The sequence below is a fragment of the Bufo gargarizans genome, chromosome 2 (assembly GCF_014858855.1).
Source record: "Bufo gargarizans isolate SCDJY-AF-19 chromosome 2, ASM1485885v1, whole genome shotgun sequence".
Taxonomy (NCBI): Eukaryota; Metazoa; Chordata; class Amphibia; order Anura; family Bufonidae; genus Bufo; species Bufo gargarizans.
This window is the reverse complement of record NC_058081.1, coordinates 28,794,502-28,821,253: the sequence shown is the minus strand read 5'-3', so window position 1 is coordinate 28,821,253 and position 26,752 is coordinate 28,794,502. Positions and strand designations below refer to the sequence as shown.

Below are 26,752 nucleotides of genomic sequence, written 5' to 3'. Positions count from 1 at the left end.
CGACCCTGCTCGTGCGACATCACCGCGTTCAAGTGAAACACCAGGGACAATTGTTTACCGAAGAGAATATACAAACTGCCGGACTATAGATAGTTGGAGCAAAGAGGTGTGTGAGAAAGCTCATCTTCAACTGCGTTACCTGTCGCAAACTTCGTGGCATGTTCCAGAACCCAAAGATGGCCAGTCTCCCAACTGAGAAACTCAGTACAAATCCTCCTTTCACCAACGTTGGTCTGGATGTATTCGATCCTTGGTTAGTGGCTACATGGCACACTAGAGGTATTCACGCCAGTGCAAAGTGCTGGGTGGTCATGTTTACTTGTATGTCCAGCAGAGCTGTCCATATGGAAGTGATCAAATCCATGGTCACTTCAAGTTTCATAAATGCACTTTAACGGTTTATTGCTATTAGAGGGCCCGTGAAGCATATTAGTTCAGACAGAGGTACAAATTTTTTGGGAGCAGTAAAAGAACTTCAAATTCCTCCTAACTTAGACACTGCCAACGTGGAAAGATACTTAAATGAGCAAGGATGCACCTGGACCTTTAATCTGCTTAATTCTTCTCATATGGGCGGAGTCTGGGAAAGGATGATAGGGGTAGCAAGGAAAATCTTGGATTCAATCTTATTGTAAGTGGGGAGTATGAGACTCACACATGAAAGTTTGACCACATTCTTGGCGGAAGTCTCAGCCATCATGAATGCAAGACCGTTGACTACCCTTTCCAGTGACCCTGAAGATTTTACTATCCTCACCCCTGCCATGTTACTCACACAGAAGACCAGCACCCTGAATGCTCCTCTGGGAGAATATAATGACAAAGATCTCTATAGACAACAATGGAGGCAGGTGCAAAGTCTTTCTAATGTCTTCTGGGACAGGTGCAGGAAGCAATATATCTCCACCTTACAATCTAGAGTGAAGTGGCAAACTAACAAGCCAAACATCAGACCTGGGGATGTCATGCTCGTGAAAGACAGCCAGTCGCACCAGAATGAGTGGCCACTGGGCCTCATTACTAACACATTCCCAAGAAAGGATGGGAGCGTTCGCAAGGCCAAAGTCAGGATATGGAAGTTTGGCTAGTGTATGCTATTCCTCAGGCCAGTAACTGAGCTTGTTTTATTGTTTTCACCTGAGGGACCTAGTGGTGGCGTCTGTTGACACCAGCTGGGGAGTGTTCTGCCCAGCTGGGTTAGGGAAAATTCTATTTCACGTCTGCTTTAGTTTGCTATTTCTGTGGTGATTACTGTGGTAATAGCACCATCTAGCGGTGTTAAATTGTATTGCACCTTGTTTTTCTTGCTGCTAAGACTGCTGTATTGTGGGTGGTGCAAAGCATTGTGGAGTGCAAAGCATCCTGGGAAAGAAGTCTCCAGAGTCCAGTCTCCATGATACAGTGCAGAGCTGTCCTATGCATATATCCTTCTCAAACTCCGCCATCCTTGTAAAAGCATACAGTCAGGTCATTAATATTGGGACATCGACACAATTCTAACTTTTTTGGCTCTATACACCACCACAATGGATTTAAAATGAAACAAACAAGATGTGCTTTAACTGCAGACTGTCAGCTTTAATTTGAGAGTATTTACATCCAAATCAGGTGCACGGTGTAGAAATTACAACAGTTTTCATATGTGCCTCCCACTTGTTAAGGGACCAAAAGTAATGGGACAATTGGCTTCTCAACTGTTCCAGGGCCAGGTGTGTGTTATTCCCTCGTTATTCCAATTACAATGAGCAGATAAAAGGTCCAGAGTTCATTTCAAGTGTGCTATTTGCATTTGGAATCTGTTGCTGTCAACTCTCAGAATAAGATCCAAAGAGCTGTCACTATCACTGAAGCAAGCCATCATTAGGCTGAAAAAACAAAACAAACCCATCAGAGAGATAGCAAAAACATTAGGCGTGGCCAAAACAACTGTTTGGAACATTCTTAAAAAGAGGGAATGAACCGCTGAGCTCAGCAACACCAAAAGACCCGGAAGACCACGGAAAACAATTGTGGTGGATGACCGAAGAATTCTTTCCCTGGTGAAGAAAACACCCTTCACAACAGTTGGCCAGATTAGGAACACTCTCCAGGAGGTAGGTGTATGTGTGTCAAAGTCAACAATCAAGAGAAGACTTCACCAGAGTAAATACAGAGGGTTCACCACAAGATGTAAACCATTGGTTAGCCTCAAAAACAGGAAGGTCAGATTAGAGTTTGCCAAACGACATCTAAAAAATCCTTCACAGTTCTGGAACAACATCCTATGGACAGATGAGACCAAGATCAACTTGTACCAGAGTGACGGGAAGAGAAGAGTATGGAGAAGGAAAGGAACTGCTCATGATCCTAAGCATACCACCTCATTAGTGAAGCATGTATGGCTGCCAATGGAACTGGTTCTCTTGTATTTATTGATGATGTGACTGCTGACAAAAGCAGCAGGATGAATTCTGAAGTGTTTCGGGCAATATTATCTGCTCATATTCAGCCAAATGCTTCAGAACTCATTGGACGGCGCTTCACAGTGCATATGGACAATGATTCAAAGCATACTGCAAAAGAAACCAAAGAGTTTTTAAAGGAAAGTAGTGGAATGTTATGCAATGGCCAAGTCAATCACCTGACCTGAATCCGATTGAGCATGCATTTCACTTGCTGAAGACAAAACTGAAGGGAAAATGCCCCAAGAACAAGCAGGAACTGAAGACAGTTGCAGTAGAGGCCTGGCAGAGCATCACCAGGGATGAAACCCAGCATCTGGTGATGTCTATGTGTTCCAGACTTCATGCTGTAATTGACTGCAAAGGGTTTGCAACCAAGTATTAAAAAGTGAAAGTTTGATTTGTGGTCGTGGCAACCAAGTACGTGTCTGTCCTACCTGGGCTACCCTACCCCTAAGCGGTCAGAGTTGTGCCGTGACCGTGTCGTGGAGGGACGCCTGAAAGAGGGCAAAAGACATACTGGTAGGCAGAAGCGATTTATTGCAAAGTCGTTACAAAGCTAAAGTTTGAAATGCTGCCGACATTTCGGTTTCGGGGCGCGGTATGTAACGGTTGAAACAAGACGAGTGCCAACGCCCCAGTTTCTGAATGACATGCGCCGGCACTCGGTTCTTGGAGGCCGCGGATGCCGCACCTATGCGGAACGAATGACCCGAAATGGTGGCAGGGTCACCGCCCGCGCTGGCCACTAGTGACCTTACATGGGATATGAACTGGTGGGTGGTGAGCGGAACCACCCCGAAGGGTAACAAAGGACTGTTCGGTCCGGCCTCGGACAAGGCAGACCGTAACTGACGAAGCACCGTGACGGGACACCATTGATGTGCTGTGGGAAAGAAGGATACCTGGACAGGGGGGCCCAACTGGGAGGTCTTAGATGTCTTGAGCAGTAATATGAACCCGTCGGAGTTCTGGACCAGTTGGCTGACGGTGAGGAACCTGCTGCTGCCTGGCGAACAGGTAAACTCCCCAGGTCTCAGGAAGCCGTAAAAGGTTAAATAGATGGCGGATTTAAGTACCAAGATGGGCAAAACCCCGAAAGGATTACCGTCCAAGGCGTCGGACAGTTTGCGGAAAAGAGGGCCGGTGACCGGTTGCCTGCGTACTTGGCTTTGAGGCCCGCACTTGCTCAAACCCTTGAGGGCGGCTTTGACAGCATGCATGGTGAACACTGATGCTAATTCGGGATGGCTAACAGAGAGGAAGTGTTGCACTCCCGCCAGGTACGACCTCACTGTAGCGTGGGAGAGCTTGCGCACTGAGTGGCAGTAACCAATGAACGCCAGGATGTACAATGGAAAACTGGAGTCCCCCTGAGGACATTCCCCTCGAAACCTGCAGAACGTCTTCCACCCGGTGTTGTACGCCCTGGTCGTGTTAGGCGAGAGGGAATGGCGTATTAGAGCGTGGGCCGTCTCAAGGTGGTCGGTTACACTAGCCTTAAGGACTCGAGAGGAGGGATGGTGGCGCCTGTCGCATCTGGCATAATCTGAAAAAAACGGGAGAAGTTAGCCCTCGACAAGGCGTCAGCAGCCCCGTTTTGCGCACCTGGCACATGCGCACTAAAAACATGAAAGTGGTGTTGCAGGGAGAGCTGCACTAACCGTCTGAGGAAACACATGACTGGGCTGGATTTTGACAGCCCACTGTTGAGAATGTCTACTACGGCTGTGTTGTCAGTTACGAACAGAACAGACTGACGCGCCCAAAGATTGCCCCAGATGTGGGCGGCCACCACGATGGGGTACAGCTCGAACAGCGCCGAGGTCTGGAGGAACCCCGGGATTTGTCCCACCTCGGCAGGCTATGCTTCTGCCACCCAGTGGGTGCCGAAAATGGCGGCAAACCCAGAGCCCGCAGCTGCATCTGAAAAGACTGTAGGCGACTGACACGACAGCTCGGGTACAAATAAGGAGACCCCGTTCCACTGGCTCAGGAAATGGTCCCACATGTGGAGGTCCGCTAGGGCTTGACTGTCCAAGCACACTGGGCTGTCCTGTTCCGGGGCGGAACTTAAGAGCGCCAGTAGGCGGGATATGAACGCTCTGCCCTGCGGGATGATGCGCATGGCAAAGTTCAACATGCCCAGTAGAGACTGAAGGTCAGCCTTAGTGACCACGGTCGTGACTGTGAACCTGTGAATGACTCCTCTAATCCTTGTTAACTTGTCCGCCGGCAATCTAGCTAGCATGCGCTGGGAGTCTAACTCGATGCCCAGAAAGGTGATGACTGTGGCCGGGCCTTCTACTTTCTTGGGGGACACCGGGATACCTAACTGGGAAAAGCACCTTAGCAACTTGCCCAGCCCTAGGGGGAGTGCCCCTGGCCTCTCAATCAGCAGGAAGTCATCCAAGTAGTGGATGACAAACTCACAGAGGACTTTATGTGCCAAGATCCAGTGGAGTGCCTGAGCCAACTGATCGAAGAGCCAGGGGCTACTCTTGGAACCGAAGGTGAGCTTAGTGGAGAAATAATACAGGCCTTTCCACTTGATGCCGTGCCACTGCCAGAGGGCTGGCATGATGGGAAGCAACTTGAAGGCATCCGATATGTCGGCTTTGGACAACCAGGACCCTGGGCCCGTTTTCATGATGATAGCGATGGCCTGGTCGATCGAAGCATACCTCATGCCCACTTCCTCCGAAGGAATGAGGGAGTTGAGGCTGGGGACCTGGGAGCCGTGTGGGGCCGACAAGTCGATAATGAGTCTCTCCTTTCCGCTGAACTTGCCTGTGACTACCCCCACGGGACTGACTCTCCAGCGTTGAAAAGGGGGCACCCCAAAGGGACCGATTAGGAACCCCTTGCTTAACTCGGCCTCTATTAGTGCGTCTACCGAGGCGGGATTTCTTCCGGCTGACTGAAGGTTTTTGCACTCATGTGTGGACTCTGGAGTCGTGATCAGTCCCGTATGGAAGCCCTCGTGAAATCCTGACACCAGGAACTGTACAAACCCAGGGTTGTGGTGACCTTGCAAGTATTCTTGTAGACGGCTGATATTGACCACACTCATGTAGTTTTTAACCGATTTTAATGAGCATGCTACTCGGGGGTGGGCCCTAAAACAATTGGTACAGATATGCAACAACCGGCACTGCCCAAAATTACAAGAGGTGTAATTAAAGTTGTTGCATATCTGTGCCCTCCCTAGCTGAATGATGGGCCGGCCCAGCTTGTCTACTGAGTTGGGGGGCCTGAAGACCTCAAGAGGACCAGCTGCAGAGCTGGAGGGGTAGGACGCCGTGCTGACGGTGGACTTATCGCACCACTCGACAGAGTGGAAGATAGACTGACAGGCGGAACAGGAGGGAGCCTTCAGACCTGCAAAGTGTCTGCAGAAAAGCTCAGTGTCCAGGTTGGACCAGTCAGTAACGTGTTGGAACTGGGAGAGAGCCGCTGCCGCCTTAGCTGCAAACGAACAGTGGTAGTCATAGAACGCGGTTCCTCCATACCTATGACCCAACTCTGTGACCCTGAAGAGATATAGGTCTAGTTCCTCCCTCCTGTCCGGCCTGGCAGTGCAAATGACATCCCTAAAAAGGCTAAACGCCATGACGAATTCCGGGATTGACAATTTGCGGTTGAGCCGGTGGTCGCGGCTCCTTAGTACCACTGACACTTCCCCACAAGCTATGACCTTATTGTCAGAAAGGTCCCTGGAGGCTATGAGTAGAGACGCAAGATTGACATCCCTACCCTCTAGGATGTCTTTCCTGATGTTGAGCGGAACATAGTGGGAGGGAGTCACGTTGGGGACGGACTGGACAGAACGAATGTCTGCTATGGCAGAGGTGGAGGCGACCGGAACCTCGAGGGAGGAAACTGGTGCGACTGCGCTGCGAGCCTCGATAGACTCCAATCTCGCCTGCATGGATGTGACGGCCGACGTCAGACTGTTTAGCATGACGTGTATCTGAGTCAGCGATGTTTGCATCGTAGTAGCAGGGGGATCATTGGCACTGGGTACCAGGGAGTCTCTCCACAGCCGATATAGCTCCGCTTTTCTGGCGGTTGCCGGGAAAGGAACGCCCCGCTTTGTCAACTCCGCCATAAGCCTAGGAATTGTCCAAGCACGTAGGGACGGTGTACTGCCCCTCTCGGATGTCTGTGCTACGACCTCGTCCACCGACGCCTCGACAATGTCTGACGCACGTGACATTGTAGCTGTGAAAACAGTAACGTAATATGACCGACTAGCCTGGATGACCACTGGTACCCGTGCAGCTGTCTAACCACGTAATGAAAGGGTGAACAATTCCCGTGAGGTATGCACACTAATGCCAGAAGAGCCGTGAAGGAATGGCCAGGAACCGCCACCCGGAAGTCCATGCAAGGAGACCTGACGTACTTACCAACTGAGAATCCCTATGCACTGACTTCCACGGAAGTATTTAATGAAAATGAAACAACCTGTACGTAAAAAAAAAACATGAGACACCAGCCTGAAGACAGCCACTTCCCGTCCCCCGACTCGTACCCCACTACCTTGGTAGACAAGGAAAATCAATTGATCCAACCAACTTTTCTCTGACTAACCACTGTTAGAACCTGGAAAACAACAACGGAACAACACAAAAGAACCAGTCAATGCGTGAGGCTCAATTACCAGGACGTGTTCGCGAGGGGAGGTACGGTGACTGGTGGGAGAGGGTGTTTTTTTTTTTTTTTTTTTTTTGATTGACGTTAACCAGTACCTAACGTTGGTGACGAAACCCCTACCTATCTAGGCGGCACGGCGGCCCGTGCCAGACTTTAATGTGGGCGAGGAGCGAGCCGTTGCGCGCCCCGCCGTGCTCCACGGAAACCGCGTGGGGAACGCGGAGTTCCCTGGCATCCTGGACCAAGTGGGGATGGATCTTAGGCAACGGCTGACACTCCCCGCAAACATGAAACGGGTGCCACGTGGAGAGCTAACGCGTGTCCCTGACAGGGTGCTCAGTGCGGGCGTCCCCTCTGTCCCAGGGTGGCGCCGTCCGCCGGCTGAGCACTTCTGCCGCGTGGGGAGCAGCGCAGCCCTCTGGCATGAGGTCGACACAGGGGGGCCCCCGGCGACGAGGGCCCTATCTTGCCGAAACTAAAAAATGCCGCGTGGGGGGCCTCACCGGTCCCTGATGGAGTGCTCAGTGCGGGGGTGCCCCCCTACTCCACGAGGGGCCGACCCACCGCCGGCTGGGCATCTCCACCACGTGGGGAAACGGCGCTGCCCCCTGGCATAGGGGGAGGCCTAATCAGACATGCCGCGTGGGGAGAAAGTGTAACCCCCTGGCAATTGGGGAAGTTATGTTGCTGACCCACAGCTGACTGCGCTGCCCACCAGGTGAGGGAGCGGGGTAGCGCAGGCTGTGTGCGGGTGGGGAGGCGGGCGGGGGGTTGGGTCCTCACGTGACCGCTGGCCCCGCCTCCCGCCGGAGAGCGGTGCCGAGCACGAGCCTGGGCGGCGGAGGAGGGGAGTGCCGTATGCGTGGCTCCATCCCCCCCCCCTCTGGCTGACGAGGTGCCGTTGTTGAACGGGCAGGAGGGGTCCCCGTGCTGTGGGGCCCCGTCCCCTGCTGTCGGTTGGTGAAGCGGACCCAGCGTATGGCGGCCCCTACTCACCAAAGGGCCGACCACCGCACGCACGCATGTGCACTTACCCAATCCGCCGAAGGGACAGCCAGGTACGAGCGCACGCTTCCAAAGGACTCTGCACTACGTACGCTTGTGGGAGGGCGCCGGCCGTTGAAGTAGGTGGCCAAGCCCCTCCCACAAATACAGGCCAATGAATCGGCCTTTGCACTTATGGTTATTATTCTGTGGGAGGCACATATGCAAACTGTTGTAATTCCTACACTGTTCAACTGATTTGGATGTAAATACCCTCAAATGCAGTTAAAGCACATCTTGTTTGTTTCATTTTAAATCCATTGTGGTGGTGTATAGAGCCAAAAAAGTTAGAATTGTGTCGATGTCCCAATATTAATGACCTGACTGTATGCTTTTACAAGGATGGCGGAGTTTGAGAAGGATATATGCATAGGACAGCTCTGCACTGTATCATGGAGACTGGACTCTGGAGACTTTTCAAATCCATTATGGTGGGGTGGTGTATGGAGTCAAAAATGTTAGAATTGTGTTGATGTCCCAATATTTATGGACCTGACTGTATGTGATGAGAGATCTACCTTTGTTTCAGGGACATTATTTTATGCAGAGCTGTTTATCTAGTTATAACTGTTACTCAGGGAAGCTGTTATTTCTGTTAGCTAGCCTTGCAATCTTATGTACAGGCAGCCATTTTACCATGTGCTTTTACTGATTACTGTTAATGTTATAGTACATGCAATTCTGTGCTATCTATACTTATACTTGCTATTTGCATTCTTATAGTTTTACCAATACATACTCCTGTTTTACCAATCAATCAAATAATCCTGTTCTGCCAATCAAACAACCTGCTCACCAATAAACAAGTTAGATTACAAAGAACAGTCCTCTTATTTGGAAGACAGGAAGTTTATGCTGAATGTCAGACTGCACACTGTGTGAACGTGTATGAAGACAGAACATATACCGTTTCTAGATTGACTGGTACCTTCTAGTGAGAAGGGTGGAGTGGAGAAACTCAGCACAAACAATTACAAAGTTACCGATCCCGTCTGGCATAGGCTTACATTAGAGCTTTAGTGGTACTCATTAGCAATGACACAGCAGTTATTAAAGACAATAAACAAGTTTCCAGACATAATTAACCTGGTTTTAGTGGTAAACAAGTGACTTATTACCCCCAAAACATGCTTTTCTTTAAACCCTATGGCAGTTGTGGAAAATTACAAGCTTCTTATTCAAAGTCCCAAAAGTCTCTCAGTATTCATTAACCCTTTCCACAGAGCCTTACAAGTACAGTGCAAATGAACAGAATATATATCACAGCATACATATAAAATGCTGCAGTATTAAACAGTGCAAGTGAAATAAAGTATAAAGTTTTGTACCGTAACTTTGGATAGGGGAAATAGGCAAATGTCCACAAATGTCCAGACTTTAAAATACCTCTGCTCCATGATACTACCCAATATACTATATGTAATGTGCCATATGAGGGTGATGCCTTTACTGAATCTATCCATTGGATACAATAGTTTGTGTGATATTGGTAATGGTTCATATGGAAGCCCCCTTTACAGGGGTTCTCTGGGAATGATTTAAAATGGCTTTCAGCAACATGTCCTAAAATGTGATCACAACTGGTTGCAATTGCAGAGCCTCCTGGGATGGTGATGGGGCAGGTTCTCAATACACACTATGCTCTGGCACTTGCATATTCAGCATGTTGATGAGTTTTCCTGTGAGGTTGCTCACCCCCGTCCCCCTTCACCAGGCAGCTCTGAAAGTGGTGGCAACCAGTCCCCCTCACATTCTAGGACAGGTTGCTAATGGCCATTTTATATCATTCTTTAAGAACCCCATTAATTTGTTTTATTGATACATTTGGACCCTTTTACACAGGTCTGTTTAGTGGGTAATGATCAGAAGGAGAAATGTTCATTCCCAATTATTTACATGCAGCAATGATCACTGCTGCATGGGGATGAATGATTATTACTATGATCATTCTGTCCCATACAGCAGCGATCATTGCAGCATATAAATGATTAAGAATGAACATTCTCTCCCTACGATGATTTCAAGTGCTGCATGAAAGATATAATGACAAACAAGCAGCTGTACATTTACATGCATCTATTATTGTGAACGAACTTTACTTTTGTTCATTTTAATTGGCCCAATCCTTGGCCTGTGTTAAAGACTTTTTCTGGACTTACCCATTGATGACCTATTCGTTACCAGTACAGTGTCAGTGCTGTTAGTTCTGATCCCTGGTTCTGACAATGAAACTAGTGAAACCAGCCAATTGGTGGAGGTGGCAGAAATCGGTCCCCCTGCTGAATCATATTGATGAACTATTCTAAATCCTGAAAAACTTTAAAGGGGTATTTCCAGATTTTTTTCTAAATGTCATCTGCCCAGCAGGACCTGTGAACAGAGCGACAGCAAACTTACCTGCTCCAAAACCTCTCCATTCAGTCTCCATAGCATCTGGACTTCTGGTCCTCGCATATAAAGTTCATGCATGGCCATTGTCATGTGCGCCACTGCAGATCATGTCCCCTAGCAGCACATGATCCAAATGTGACCTGCTGCATGGGGTTACTTTTGACACCATCCATACAGAAAAACAACCTGGACAACCCCTTTAAGAGTTCATCACACTTCTCTTTGTTATCCACAGCTCTACAGCTATGTTTGCTGCGATTTGACAAGTTTGTTCCGGGGGTGAGTATATAGAAATCTTATTATAAAAAAAGCTGCAAAACTGCTAGACCCGGCACTAAGCAATTTCTCCAATTCTTTCATAGAACATTCCACCGACATCCTACTTGACACTTCTCAAGGACCCTTACATTTTAGTGGCTGCAGGTAAGTTACATTACCGGCCATTCCATATTCAGTGTATAGTAAAGATAAACAGCTGACAGGGGCGGACTGGGGACTAAAAGTTGCCCTGGAAATAAAGGTAAAAGTGGCCCCATGTTTCAGACGGGTCCAAATTCACAGAAAGCGGGGCAACATAATTAGACAGGGACAACAGAAGTAGTCAGGGACACCAATACCATAAAGTGGAGAACAATATACCGCCCCAGCTGGACCAAATACCACAGTGCAGCACAAAATACTGCCACCTGCGCCACAGTATTCTACTGTATAGCTGTTCTGAGGATGTTGATACAGTTGAATTCAGGAGGGCACCAGCGGCTGCTGGCCAGGTGTCTAAGAGAGAAATAGATCATTATAAACCTGGCTGGCGGCCGTGAGGAAGACTTGGCTGGCCCTCCTAGGCATCGGCCCACTGGGAAATTTCCCTGTAGGGTCTATGGCCAATCCGCTCCTGACAGCCGACAACTGTATTACAAAATCTGTTGGTACACTGGGGTATGTATATCAGAGGATGGAAACCCTGTGCTTACATATTGATTGAATTTGATAGACTTATATATTTTTTCAATCGCATTAACTGTTTTACTATTAACTATTCTACTGTTTTTTCCTAGGGTCTCTTTCCATTACTTCCATGTCTTTTGGAGTTGTGGAACCCACCCTTCCCATATGGATGATACAAACTATGTGCTCGCCCACCTGGCAATTAGGTACATGGGATGCCAAACTGATTCCTTGCACATCATAACACTGTATAAAACTACAAAGACACTTTATAAGTTGGCAACCTGTAGAATCTACTGGTATATCTCTGACAGGTCCTGAGTAGATCTCAATGCCTTAAAGGCATCCGCTTTTTCACACAGCTCTGAGATGAGCTCCGATGCTCTCCCTGTATCGCGTAGTCTACATGATACAGGCAGAGCATCGGCGCTCATCTCAGAGCTGTGTGAAAAAGGGCGTAGAGCAAGGGCTTTTTTTTATATTTTTCATTGCTAGTTGGAGGCTTCTGCCTTGCAGTGTTGCCTGTGATGTCACCGGCACTAATGGACGGGCTTTAGCGCTGCCCTGTTTTACAGGCTAGGGCAGCGCTAAAGGCCGCCCATCAGTTCCAGTGACGTCACCGACTCACTGCTAGACGGAAGCCTCCAACTAGCAGAGACTCGATATGTCACCAAATCTAATGAAAAACCTGTTGCCCTGTGTGATTTAGCGCAGGGCAAGGGAGAGCATAGGAACATTTTATGTCATCTCATAGGGACTGCCTGGGTGAAAAAGAGGATATGTCTGGGTTCAGCTCTGAATCCATACAACCCCTTTATGTTGGCCATATACTAGAGATGTTATTATTCAGTTTTCTAAATTGATGACTTTCACCATTGGTGTTTAAGAGGGGGTTGCCTGTCATGGGATGCAGGTGGTGGGGCACACTCTTAGGGGTTGTATTGAATGGTATAGGAATAAGTAAGAGGGAGGCAGAGATATTATTTTGGAACAAAACAACTTTTCTGTAACTTACAGTACTATTTACATATTTTTCTTCACCAGAGGTTTCATCATTTGAATTATAACAAAGGTTTAATCTCTTATAGCACAATCTTCTTGACGAGTTCACTCTATAAGATTAATCACATGCTTTTTAGTTGTCATGGAAAGACACCATGAGGTCATTTATTATACTGAAATACACCTAAATTAAGCATATTTCAGATGAAGATGGTGGCGCAATGGTTAATTGCGCCACTATCTGTGACTTCGCCCCTCTCACGGCAGGTCTACCATTTTCTACTTCTGTTTTAGGCATAGAAAAAGATCTAAATGTAAGACAGCTCGGAAGCTTACAATTACATTTAGAACTAGTGCTTGATGCGCAGAGTTATGGAGAGGCCGGCACCTCTTCATAACTTCCGCGGATCCTCCGCCAGCTACGGGGCTTTATTAAGACTGGCATCTAAAACACCGGTCTTAATAATTGTGCCCCCATCTATTTAACTAACTTTAGGTTTCTACTCTTTGGAAACATCACACTCTACCTCCATGGACTTGATGGCAAAATGTCCTTCTTGCCCCCCTTCCCAATACTCCCCATTAGGGACTGTACAGCTCATGGCACCTCTGGCGGCACTTTAGTACAAGAGTGTCTCATATGCACTGTTGACATGGTACAGCAGCCAGCTTTAGCAGGCATTTCTAGTGCTTATCCCCATCAAGGGGATGAGTGTACACTAGTGGTAGGCGAACATGCTCGGCCGAACACTTTTTTACTCGAGCATCACGATGCTCGGCACATCACGGTGTTCGGCCGAACACTGCATGTGCTCAACCGCGATGCTCGAGTCTCCTCCCCGCACATTAGACTAGATGGGCCAAATGGTTCTTATCTGCCGACACATTCTATGTTTCTATGTTTGTTGGCTGCTACGCAGCCAATAAATGTGCGCAGAGGTGCTGGCACTCACTATAATGCCGTAGCCATGTTGGTTACTGGCATTACAGTGATTGGCTGGCCGGAATGCGTCATCGGGTCCTATATAGCACCTGATGACACGTGGTTCGGCTTAGTCTTATTCAGGGAGAGCTGCAGCAGAAGGGGCAGATAATGTAGGTACAGGAATAGTTTTTTTTTTTTAGGCAGGGTTTACTGGTGAAAGGTGTTAGAGACCCAAAAGTCCTTTTAAGGACTATTGTTTTATCTGGCTGCCATATATATGATTAGCGCAACCTGCGCTAAATTGCGTGCAAGTATTTGGCCGCTGGTGACAGCGACGTTACCTGCGCTACATTTCCTGTATAATGTTAGCGTGTCCGAAATCAGTGACATTCAGTGTCACATTTTCGCCGCTGGTGACAGCGACATTACCTGCACTACATCTCCTGTATAACGTTTGTCCATCCTAAATATCAGTGACATTCAGTCTAATTTTTTCGCTGCTGGCGACAGCGACATTACCTGCTTTACATCTCCTGTATAACGTTTGCACATCCTAAATATCTGTGACATTCAGTCTAATTTATTTGCGCATACACTTACGAAACCTGCGCTACTGTACATGTGACATACTTGCAAGCATATATACCATTTAATATGCTCAAGGCGAGCAGTAAGGGATGGGAAGTGGCCGTGCTGCTGATGGTGCACGCAAAGGCCGTGGCCCTGGGCGCGGTGAAACTGTGCCTGCTGCCAGAGCACAAGAAACACACTCATCCACGATACCTAGCTTCATGTCCCAGTTTGCAGGGCGGAGCAGGACACCACTCTCGAAGTCACACCAGTGCGACCAGGTGGTCGGATGGATTGCAGCAGATAATGCTTCCAGTTGGTTAAAGGGAACCTGCCATTAACTTTATCCTGCCCATACTATCGGCAGAATAATGTAGAGACAGGTAAGTTGATTTCAGCTGTATGTCATTTAAAAGTTAAAAATAAGTGGTTGCCGAGAACCAACATCACAATCATTGCAGACTGGGCCTGGAAAAAAAGTCACGGCCACCTAAGAAGAGTCATGGTTAATCATGAATTCCTGCTCTCCCGCCCACCTGCTGATGACTGACAGTCTTCTACCTAGTTTTCTCCCTTTCTCTCTGGGAGAGAACTGCCAGTCATGACCAGATGGGCGGGGAGAGCAGGAGATTATGAATAACCATGATTTTTCTCAGGTAGATGTGACTTTTTCCAAGGTCTGTTCTGCAATGATTATGATGATTGTTCTCGGCAACCACTTACTTTTAGCTCATAAGTGACACACAACTGAAATCAGCATTTCTGTCACTAATTTATGCTGCCCTCAGTGAGGTCAGCATAAAGTTGATGACAGGTTCCCTTTAAGCACCACCCTGTCTTCCACAAAGTCCAGTCTCAGTAGCAAAGAGTCTGGTCAACAGAATCCTCACCCTGATCCTCCTTCCTCCCACCATGGAGAGTCTTGGCAAACAAGTGATCCCACACTCTGATATTCCAAGGAGCTCTTTTCATCGCCATTCCTTGATTTGGGCCTCTCGCCAAGCTCGCTTGAAGAGGGACATGAGGAGATCTTCTGCACTGATTCCCAAACTCTTGAGCATCCACAGTCAGAAGAAGATGACGGTGGGGAACGGAAAGTAGTGTTTCACGAGGTGGATGATGATGATGAGACACAGTTGCCAATAAGTCAACAGCAATTAGTGTCTCAAGAGGTTGATGATGAGGATGAGACACAGTTAATAAAAAAATAATGGCTGCACACACATATAAGCAGTAAAGCTGAGAAATGGGGATCATTCTAAATTCAAGTGGTATTATACCTACTATAAATGGATCAATGGAAGCTCTTAGCGCACATTTTGATCAAACTTGTGTCGGGCCCATCTACCAAGTGTCAAGGTGACTTCTGCAGACGGGTCCCTATCACTAATATACCGCCTCTCTTGGACTTATCCAAGTCCACATTATCAGGGCAGTGAAGAAACCAGCTACATTTGTACTTTGCTCAGAAGTCCCAGGCAGATGGGTGTGTGCTCAGTCTAAAAGAGGCGCTGAGGATGAGACACAATTGTCAATAAGTGAGGTTCTTGTTAGGTCAACAAGTCAGGAGGATGACCAGAGTGAGGAAGTGGAAGAGGAGGTGGTGGACGATTAAATCACTGACCCAACTTGCGAAGGTGGCAAGCCGATCAAGGACAGCAGAACAGAGCGAGAGGGATCTGCAGAACCGCAATAGGCTGTAAGAGGCAGTGGGGTGGCAAAAGGGAGAAGGTGGGCTATACCAAACAGGCCCACAACTGTTCACTGGAGCACCCCTTGCGGCAATCTCCCTTGCCAAGGGCTAGGTGTTCTGCAGTTTGGTGCTTTTTAGAGGAAAGTGCGGGCATTGTCATTTGCAACCTGTGCAGTACCAAAATGAGCAGGGGCATGACCACTAGCAACCTCACCACCACCAGCATGATCCGCCACATGGCTTCAAAGCACCATAATAGGTAATATGTGTAATAAAGGGTGTATTGGAGTCCTGGTTCCTTGTAATTTTTGGCAGCCCTTTCACTTAGTGCATAGGCATTATGGGTGTAGGAGTCGCGCTACCTGAACAATTGTACCACAATGTGAATGAGGCCCTCCTTTATGTGATATACAGGTTGTATTGGAGTGCCTCTTCCTTGTAATTTTTGGTAAACTCTTGCACTTTATATACCAGTAAATATACAGGAAAGAATGTTTTCTAAAAAAAATTCCTCTAAAATCGATTTTATCTTCGGTTTTGTGCGTATTATTGTCAGTCTGGAAAAGTGCCGTACTTCTCGGACAACATCGGTCCCAGCAGCGACCTGGGAGTCCAAGATGCATCCAGACATTCTCCCCATGCCTTTCCCGAACCATTTTAGTGGTGTTTCCTTCAATTTCTGAATGTTTCCTGTGAACCAGACACCCTCCCCTCTTCAGAGCAGGGGGTGTCTGGTTTAATGCTAGGGTTCTCGCATTGACTTCCATTGTGCTCGAGTGCTTGGTAGAGGCACTTTGGTGCTCGATCAACACTAGTGCACACCATTTGGGCTTTTACCCAAACGTCTCTAAGATAGATGCTCTGATCCATCTATGGAGGATCCTTCTCCCTGACATTTGCACTGGCATCCGAGAGGGTCCGACATACTACCCTGTTCTGCTTTTTCTATAGAGCACTGGATTTGTTGTGGAAAGGTACCACTACAGTTCATGTACATTATAATGAGAACGTCCGGCAACTCCCGCCCCTGTCGATGTGATACTGGCTTGGCTGTGTCCTAACAAGAGTGACACTATTTAGGCCTGTCTCACAACTGCTGTTAATGTATCCGTAACTACCGTAATGATTATTATAGAGAATGGGGCCAGACGGAACAGCCTGCAGGAACGATTAACACCAGTGTGAAACAGGCCTTAGGTGGGTGTGCTTCCATATAGGTCTCTACATACAATCATCTTACAAGTCTGTAAAGGTTGTCTTTGTGGATGACAATATCATAAATTAAAATGACAAATTGAAGACCTGGGCTTCTGTTGATATAGCACAAATCTATTCTTTGCCAATCAGAATTCCGATGTCATACCACATTTTTCACAGATCTGGCTCTAATGTGGACTTGGATAATTTCAAGAGAGGCAGTAGATTAGTGATAGGGACCCATCTGCGGAAGCCATCTTGTCGCTTGGTACAGTTGTGTATAAAGGGTGACAACAGGAAGAGAACAAAATCAGTAATTATAGATGACAAATCACTGTATGGCCTGCTGTAATTTAACCATGAGAATTCACTGGGGCCTCAGTTTTTGCTTCTGATCAGCTGCAATCTGTGTATGAACCCAGAAGCAAGCGCCTAGTTTTCCTACAGCACCACCACAGGAGAAATTAAGTATTACATCAGTGGGATGTTCATCTAAGGCCTCATGCACACGGCTGTTGTTTTGGTCCGCATCTGAGCCGCAGTTTTTGCGGCTTGGGTGTGGACCGATTCACTTCAATGGGCCGCAAAAGATGCGGACCGCAAAACACACAACGGTCGTGTGCATGAGGCCTAATGCAAAGATTTGTGCTCCAGAGCAGAGATATGCTATTTGTAGCTGCTCTCAATTCTGGCAATAATTTTCAGGTTTTATTTTTACAGTACATACTGTCTGCTAACACTGGCATGGCTGCTTATTCTGTGGTTCAGTATGATTTTGGCAATATCAAATTTATATATTTTTGTTCATGTTTTACAACTTTTAAAACACAGGAACCTTTGAAATAATCAAAGATCGTTTATTTGTGCCACCATAGTCTGACACCCATAACTTTTTTATACTTCAATTCCCAAAGATATGTTAACTTTGATTTATGTAAGGTGAGCTGTTGTTATTATTGGTATCGATATGGGGTAAATACAAATTTTTGATACTTAATTTTATACTAGCTAAAGGACTCAGCTTTACACGGGTATATTTCATCTATTTTCTTTAATGTTTGTGTGTGTCGTTAAAAGATATTGACGCTATCCCCCATAACAGTGACCTCTACAGCACTCCTTTAACAGTGAACTCCATAGTCTCCCCCCTTTAACACTGCCCCCCCACAGTGCCCCGCCACTTTAAAATGGGACCTCCACAGCAGCCCATCCCCTGAACTTTGACCTTCACAGCAGCCCGCCCCTTTAACAGCGAGTTTCACAGCACCCCGCTGCCTTAACAGTTACCTCACAGTATCCTGCTGTCTTAACGGTGACCTCCACAGTGTCCGCCCCTTTAACAGTGACCTCCACAGCAGCCTGCCCCCTTAACAGTAACATCCACAGTGAACGCCTCTTTAACAGTGACCTCCACAGGGCCCGCCCCTTTAAGAGTGACCTCCACAGTGCCCTGCCCCTTTAATGCTAGGGCTACACATTTTGTCTCAACAATTTTTATAATGATAGGCCAAGATGGATTTTTCTGCGACTGTCTCGTCGCAGTAGCAGCATGTCACATGTCGCAGTGCAACACCATATCATTATAAAAATTGTCATGTGACATTGGTGCAACCTGTAGCAGTGTAGTTGTGCCCTATGTGTCGTGTGACTTATTGTCGCGCGACACATGTCGTCGTGTAGCCCTAGCCTAAAGCTGACCTACAGCAGTGAAGAAAAATGACTGGATTGTTATGGAAACATGGAGTAAAACTGTGTGTATGTGGAGACTAAGGGCCTGCAAGCTTCTATTGGCTGATAAGGGACATGTGACCGTGTATGGCAGTTGGGATATGAAGAGAAAGACTCGCAGGCTTGTATTGGCTAATGCAGGTAATTTTTTGGGAATATCTCAGGAACGGTACGTCCTAGAGAGCTGTGACCCCCACAAGATTTCTTTCCAGGTAGCGAGGGATGTGTATACCAAGTTTTGTTGAAATAGATGGTTGCATACCTTGGAACCAAACCCGAGTTCGAGAAATGTTTTTTCACAGTACAAATTCATTTATAAAGTTATTACGCAAAGTCTCGCGAGACTTCACGAAGCAATAATTTCGGCTCACTGGAGCCAATACATTCTAATACTGTACGGAGCTCCTGCTCCGTAAAGTATTATAATTAAGTTTTATGCAAATCGACTTCAGATGTTTCATCCGAATTTGATTCGCTCATTCCTATTCACTACCCACTAAAAAATGGAATAAAAAGTGATAAAAAAGTAATACACACCAAAATGGTATCAATGAAAAGTACAGATTGCCCCGAACAAAAATTAGCTGAAAATAACAGAAAATCGGTTGTGCCTATAATTATCCAGTGTGAGGCAATGACAGTCCTCATATATGAAGGAAGGTATGTGTCTCCGAGAATGGTGCAGGAAACATATTAGAGGGGAGGCATATTGTAGTTTGCTGTCATGCACCTGAGACGTGCCACCAAGGTACCTGGTCTTTGTGGAGTGGAAGCCACTAAGATAGATAGTGGACACTGTTGCTACCTAGTATGGCTGGTATCAGCTAATCCAGGCCTGGCTTTTACTGGGAGTAAGCAAAGAGCTGGGTGGGTGCTTTCTCCCCATGATCCACTCCGGGTTTTATACGTGGCCCATGTCCATGATTGTTTTTTAAAATTCAGCATATGGAAGCAGGGTGTGTCTGTTGTGTGAGAGGCTAAAGATCACAGGCTGCAAGGCATGTATGAAGCAAACACTGGCCTGTGGGCGGATCTAGAGGAGATCAGAGCCTGCATGACGTTATTGTGGACGACATGGACCGATTGCCCGACCCGGCTATGATCCAGCTGTACTGAAGTGTAAGTTTGCTGGAACAAGCAATAAACTGAATTGAAGTGACTTTGTGTTGTCGCTGCCTTTCTTCAATGCTGGTCATAGGAGCCCATGTCATTACAGCAGCTAGCTAAAAGGATTACACAGAGACTGGAATATTTAGCCCTTCAGTGACGGTCGAAGCTTAAAGGGAACCTGTCACCTCCAACAAACATCCCAAGCCACCAGCAGTACCTGACAGTAGCCAGCAGCATGTTTGTAACAATAATTTTCTTCCTGCTGGCAGATGAAGCAAAATCTGTAAAAACATTCTTTAATCTCTTGCCGGCGCGCAGCGGCCTCCTTGCTTCAAGTCACGCCCCCTTCCCTGCCCTTTCGCTGTGACTGACGGCGCTTATGCACGACAGTTCGGCTGGCTTTGCCGAACAGCCGGCTGTAGTCACAGTGAAGGGGCAGGGAAGGGGGAACGGTTAACGTGACTTGAAGCAAGGAGGCCGCTGCGCGCCGGCAGGGAATTAGAGAACGTTTTTACAGCTTTTGCTTTATCTGCCTGCAGGAAGAAAATGATCGTTACAAACATGCTGCTGGCTACTCTAAAGTATTGCTGCCGGCTTGGGAAGTTTGTTGGAGGTGACAGGTTCCCTTTAAGTAGTAAAGCTGGACCCTATACTATAATTTTTAGATGGCTGAAAAAGGCCATTTATTTTTTCTGCCAACTACAGGAAACTTTTCATAACACAAACTAGATGACAGACAATAAACAAAGGAACATATTTATGGAAATAATCTGCCATGCCAATATCCATAGGCAGTACAACCCATTTGAATATATTTTTCATGTTAACCCCTTAGCAACTGCCCTCTATCTTTTGACTGTAAATGGTGCAAATGCATAGATTTTGGTATCACTGCAGAAACTATCCTGCTCCTGAAATCTAGCAAGTCTCTGAGGACAAGCTAAAAGTGGTTTATAACATGGCCAAACATCACCTGCAGCTTAATATCTGATCCGGGCAAACGGAGCAAGAGAGCTTTTATTCATGGCTACCATCCCTCCTGTCATTTATTTTATGCGAATTTAGACCACATCTTTGGTCAAATTCCATCCATTTCTTTGAGCACACTGATGTGTGGATTACACATTAATATTCACAGGGTGGCTCACTTGTACCTATCCGTGTACCTTTTTATTTATGCCCGGTACCTATATGTTTTCCCCTGATGAGTTTTTTTTTTCTCATCTAAAAAAGCGAAACGTGCATGTAGGGAAAGGTTAGGACCAAATATGGTCAGTTTATCTAGGGAAAGGTTCCGGACGGGGTCGCCCTTGTCAGGGCGGGAGCTCTGTGGTTAGGACATCAGGGCCAGAATAGCACCCATCTTGCAGGGCAATTGTAGGAATAATTTATGCCATACTCCGTCATCTTTTCAGCATTATCATCTAATACAGGGACAATACTTCTGCTATCTTCCTGGGATTTTGATGCTCCACGGAACCCACCAAGGAACCGGTAGGACAAACGGTTTTATTGGATGCCACCGTGGTCCTACCATTATATGTATTTGTGCTATGATATGTTTATTACTTTATTTTCAATTTTAGATTTATCTTAAGGGCTATCTATTTTAGAGAATACATTATTAAAAGTTATGTTTTAGCTTTATATTAATTTTGGATCACTCCTTATAGTATAGTGTTGGTCAAATTATTGGTGATCCCTTAGCCAGTTTATCACTCTGGTCAACTCACCACCAGAGATAATGGACGAGTCACTGGTCTACCTGTGCAGGAAACAATATTCCGAATTGGAAACAGACACTTGCGTGACAATTCTGCAGCACTCCTCGAAATGTGATATTCTTTATTTCATCTTCTTTAAAAAAAACATCTCCAACGTGGTTAAAAAAGACGCTAATGTTTTTAGAATAGGGTGTGACATGTTCTTAATCCTGGCTTATGTCTAAGGCTAGGGCTACATGGCAACATGTGTCGCACAACAAAAAGTCGCACATTCATGTCGCACCAATGTCGAGTAACATTTTTTATAACTAGTGTCAATGTTGTCGCACTGTGACATGCTGTGACTGCGACGTGACAGTCGCACAAAAATACAACATGGATGAGGCACCATTAGCTCTCATAAAAAAATGTTGCGCGGCTTTTCTGTGAGAAGAAGAAATCGTGTAGCCCTAGCCTGATTGTGGTAAAACAACTCTTAAAGCCACAGCGAATAACTATTAGACAAGATTAACCATTTCTCAACCAAAACACATTTCATTAGTAGCTTACACAGACTTACAGTACAGACCAAAGGTTTGGACACAACTTCTCATTCAAAGAGTTTTCTTTATTTTCATGACTATGAAAATTGTAGATTCACACTGAAGGCATCAAAACTATGAATTAACACATGTGGAATTATATACATAATAAAAAAGTGTGAAACAACTGAAAATATTCTAGGTTCTTCAAAGTAGCCACCTTTTGCTTTGAGTACTGCTTTGCACACTCTTGGCATTCTCTTGATGAGCTTCAAGAGGTAGTCACCTAAAATGGTCTTTCAACAGTCTTGAAGGAGTTCCCAGAGATGCTTAGCACTTGTTGGCCCTTTTGCCTTCACTCTGCGGTCCAGCTCACCCCAAACCATCTCGATTGGGTTCAGGTCCGGTGACTGTGGAGGCCAGGTCATCTGGCGCAGCACCCCATCAATCTCCTTCATGGTCAAATAGCCCTTACACAGCCTGGAGGTGTTTGGGGTCATTGTCCTGTTGAAAAATAAATGATGGTCCAACTAAACGCAAACCGGATGGAATAGCATGCCGCTGCAAGATGCTGTGGTAGCCATGCTGGTTCAGTATGCCTTCAATTTTGAATAAATCCCCAACAGTGTCACTAGAAAAGCACCCCCACACCATCACACCTCCTCCTCCATGCTTCACAGTGGGAACCAGGCATGTAGAGTCCATCCGTTCACCTTTTCTACGTCACACAAAGACACGGCGGTTGGAACAAAAGATCTCAAATTTGGACTCATCAGACCAAAGCACAAATTTCCACTGGTCTAATGTCCATTCCTTGTGATCTTTAGCCCAAATAAGTCTCTATTGCTTGTTGCCTGTCCTTAACAGTGGTTTCCTAGCAGATATTCTACCATGAAGGCCTGATTCACACAGTCTCCTCTTAACAGTTGTTCTAGAGATGTGTCTGCTGCTAGAACTCTGTGTGGCATTGACCTGGTCTCTAATCTGAGCTGCTGTTAACCTGCGATTTCTGAGGCTGGTGACTCGGATAAACTTATCTTCCGCAGCAGAGGTGACTCTTGGTCTTCCTTTCCTGGGGAGGTCCGCATGTGAGCCAGTTTCTTTGTAGCGCTTGATGGTTTTTGTGACTGCACTTGGGGACACTTTTAAAGTTTTCCCAATTTTTCGGACTGACTGACCTTCATTTCTTAAAGTAATGATGGCCACTCATTTTTCTTTAATTAGCTGCTTTTTTCTTGCCATAATACAAATTCTAACAGTCTATTCAGTAGGACTATCAGCTGTGTATCCACCTGACTTCTCCACAACGCAACTGATGGTTCCAACCCCATTTATAAGGCAAGAAATCCCACTTATTAAACCTGACAGGGCACACCTGTGAAGTGAAAACCATTTCAGGTGACTACCTCTTGAAGCTCATCAAGAGAATGCCAAGAGTGTGCAAAGCAGTAATCAAAGCAAAAGGTGGCTACTTTGAAGAACCTAGAATATGACATATTTTCAGTTGTTTCACACTTTTTTGTTATGTATATAATTCCACATGTGTTAATTCATAGTTTTGATGCCTTCATTGTGAATGTACAATTCTCATAGTCATGAAAATAAAGAAAACTCTTTGAATGAGAAGGTGTGTCCAAACTTTTGGTCTGTACTGTATGTGATAGTAAAGTGCACTCATTCATAGAAAATTAATAACACATATAATGCATAAATAATATTAATAAAACTTTGTGAGATCTGTTCTCATATTCATGCTAGATAGAAACCTTGTATCGAGATTTAAAATCCAGAAAACTTCTCAGGCCCGCATTTTGTGTTCCCAGTTACCTGCTAGCTCGTATAAATTCCTGTGTTGGTAAACTGCACAAAACATGACAGGGATGACAGCTTGAAGCATGCAACATCAACTTTCCTACAGCTGGCTTTCTGTAAATAGATGTATGTACAATACTAGTGTCCTGATACTGTGCAATCCCGTACTCCACCCACACCACTGTCCATACCTACTTGCAGTGGCATGCCTGGGGTGTTTGGCACCCGGGGTGGGTACTTCCTCTGGCACCCCCTCCAATACTTTAAAAAATTGTGCCATCTCACAATAGCATTGCCCTCAACCTTCTCAGTAGTTATGTCCAGATATGTGCCCCTAATAATATCCACATTGTGAAGTACTTATCCATTCAATGTAAGTAGGGATGAGCGAACCCGGACTGTATAGTTCGGGTTCGTACCGAATTTTGGGGTGTCCGTGACACGGACACGAACCCGGACATTTTCGTAAAAGTCCGGGTTCGGTGTTCGTCGCTTTCTTGGCGCTTTTTGAAAGGCTGCAAAGCAGCCAATCAACAAGGGTCATAATACTTGCCCCAAGAGGCCATCACAGCCATGCCTACTATTGGCATGGCTGTGATTGGCCAGAGCACCATGTGACCCAGCCTCTATTTAAGCTGGAGTCACATAGCGCCGCCCGTCACTCTGCTCTGATTAGCGTAGGGAGAAGTTGGAGCTGCGACAGTAGGGCGAGATTAGGCAGATTAACTCCTCCAAAGGACTTGATTAATTGATCGATCTGCAGCTGTGGATCACTGAGCTGCTGATACTCAATTGCTCACTGTTTTTAGGCTGCCCAGACCGTTTGTCAGTCACTTTTTTCTGGGGTGATCGGTGGCCATTTTGTGTCTTGTGGTGTGCCAGCACATGCTGTGACCAAGTGCATTTAACCCTTAATGGTGTGGTTGTTTTTTGGCTAATTCCTACATCAGTGTGAAGCTGTCACACCAAGTGCATTTAACCAGCAATAGTCTGGTTATTTTTTGGCAATATACTACATCAGGGACAAGCTGCGCCTGTCACCAAGTGCATTTAACCCTCAATGGTGTGGTTGTTTTTTGGCTAAATCCTACATCAGGGTGAAGCTGTCACACCAAGTGCATTTAACCAGCAATAGTCTGTTTATTTTTTGGCCATATACTACATCAGGGGCAAGCTGTCACCAAGTGCATTTAACCCTCAATGGTGTGGTTGTTTTTTGGCTAAATCCTACATCAGGGTGAAGCTGTCACACCAAGTGCATTTAACCAGCAATAGTCTGTTTATTTTTTGGCCATATACTACATCAGGGGCAAGCTGCGCCTGTCACCAAGTGCATTTAACCCTCAGTAGTGTGGTTTGTCAAGCTGTCACACCAAGTGCATTTAACCATCAATAGTGTGGTTATTTTTTGGCCATATCCCAGTCTAATTCTGTCAGTAAACCTATACCTGTCACCCAGCGCCTAAATACTGGGCCTCAAATTTATATCCAGCTAAATCTGTCGTTACTGCTGTACTGTTGTGGCTGGTCAAGTTATTTAGTTCCGTCCAAGCACATTTTTTGTTCTGGGTTGAAATACAATTCCCAATTTAGCAATTTCAAAATTTAGTGGTTTCTGCTGTATCAGAGCTATTTGAAATCTATCCCTAAAAGGGTATATCATATTGAAGGTGCACATAGGGTCATTCAGAATAACTTCACACACCCGCTACTGTGCATTTCCAAGTCTAATTCTGTCAGTAAACCCATACCTGTCACCCAGTGCCTAAATACTAGGCCTCAAATTTATATCCAGCTAAATCTGTCGTTACTGCTGTAGCTGGGCGAGTTATTTAGTGTCCGTTCAAGCACATTTTTTGTTCTGGGTTGAAATACAATTCCCAATTCAGCAATTTCATAATTTAGTGGTTTCTGCTGTATCAGAGCTATTTGAAATCTATCCCTAAAAGGGTATATCATATTGAAGGTGCACATAGGGTCATTCAGAATAACTTCACACACCCACTACTGTGCATTTCCAAGTCTAATTCTGTCAGTAAACCCATACCTGTCACCCAGCGCCTAAATACTAGGCCTCAAATTTATATCCAGCTAAATCTGTCGTTACTGCTGTAGCTGGGCAAGTTATTTAGTGTCCGTTCAAGCACATTTTTTGTTCTGGGTTGAAATACAATTCCCAATTTAGCAATTTCAAAATTTAGTGGTTTCTGCTGTATCAGAGCTATTTGAAATCTATCCCTAAAAGGGTATATCATATTGAAGGTGCACATAGGGTCATTCAGAATAACTTCACACACCCGCTACTGTGCATTTCCAAGTCTAATTCTGTCAGTAAACCCATACCTGTCACCCAGTGCCTAAATACTAGGCCTCAAATTTATATCCAGCTAAATCTGTCGTTACTGCTGTAGCTGGGCGAGTTATTTAGTGTCCGTTCAAGCACATTTTTTGTTCTGGGTTGAAATACAATTCCCAATTCAGCAATTTCATAATTTAGTGGTTTCTGCTGTATCAGAGCTATTGAAATCTATCCCTAAATGGGTATATCATATTGAAGGTGCACATAGGGTCATTTAGAATAACTTCACACACCCGCTACTGTGAATTTCCAAGTCTAATTCTGTCAGTAAACCCATATCTGTCACCCAGCGCCTAAATACTAGGCCTCAAATTTATATTCAGCTGAATTTGAATACAATACATTGGGCCAAATAATATTTTTGTTGTTGTGGTGAACCATAACAATGAGGAAAACATCTAGTAAGGGACGCGGACTTGGTCGTGGTCGTGTTAGTGGACCCTCTGGTGCTGGGAGAGGACGTGGCCATTCTGCCACATCCACACGTCCTAGTGTACCAACTACCTCAGGTCCCAGTAGCCGCCAGAATTTACAGCGATATATGGTGGGGCCCAATGCCGTTCTAAGGATGGTAAGGCCTGAGCAGGTACAGGCATTAGTCAATTGGGTGGCCGACAGTGGATCCAGCACG

General features: G+C 46.0%; 1 protein-coding gene across 1 annotated transcript in view; it reads left to right on the top strand.

Annotated features, from left to right (window-relative positions):
- LOC122925553 (chromaffin granule amine transporter-like) overlaps positions 1–26,752 on the top strand; it is a gene marked incomplete at its 3' end in the record, with an annotated part of 205,342 nt that overhangs the window by 113,092 nt on the left and 65,498 nt on the right. Inside the window, exons 6-8 of the mRNA XM_044276911.1 lie at positions 10,771–10,814; positions 10,898–10,958; positions 11,591–11,686. Of these exons, the coding sequence (XP_044132846.1) occupies positions 10,771–10,814; positions 10,898–10,958; positions 11,591–11,686 (201 nt within the window). The remainder of the gene's footprint in view (positions 1–10,770; positions 10,815–10,897; positions 10,959–11,590; positions 11,687–26,752) is intronic.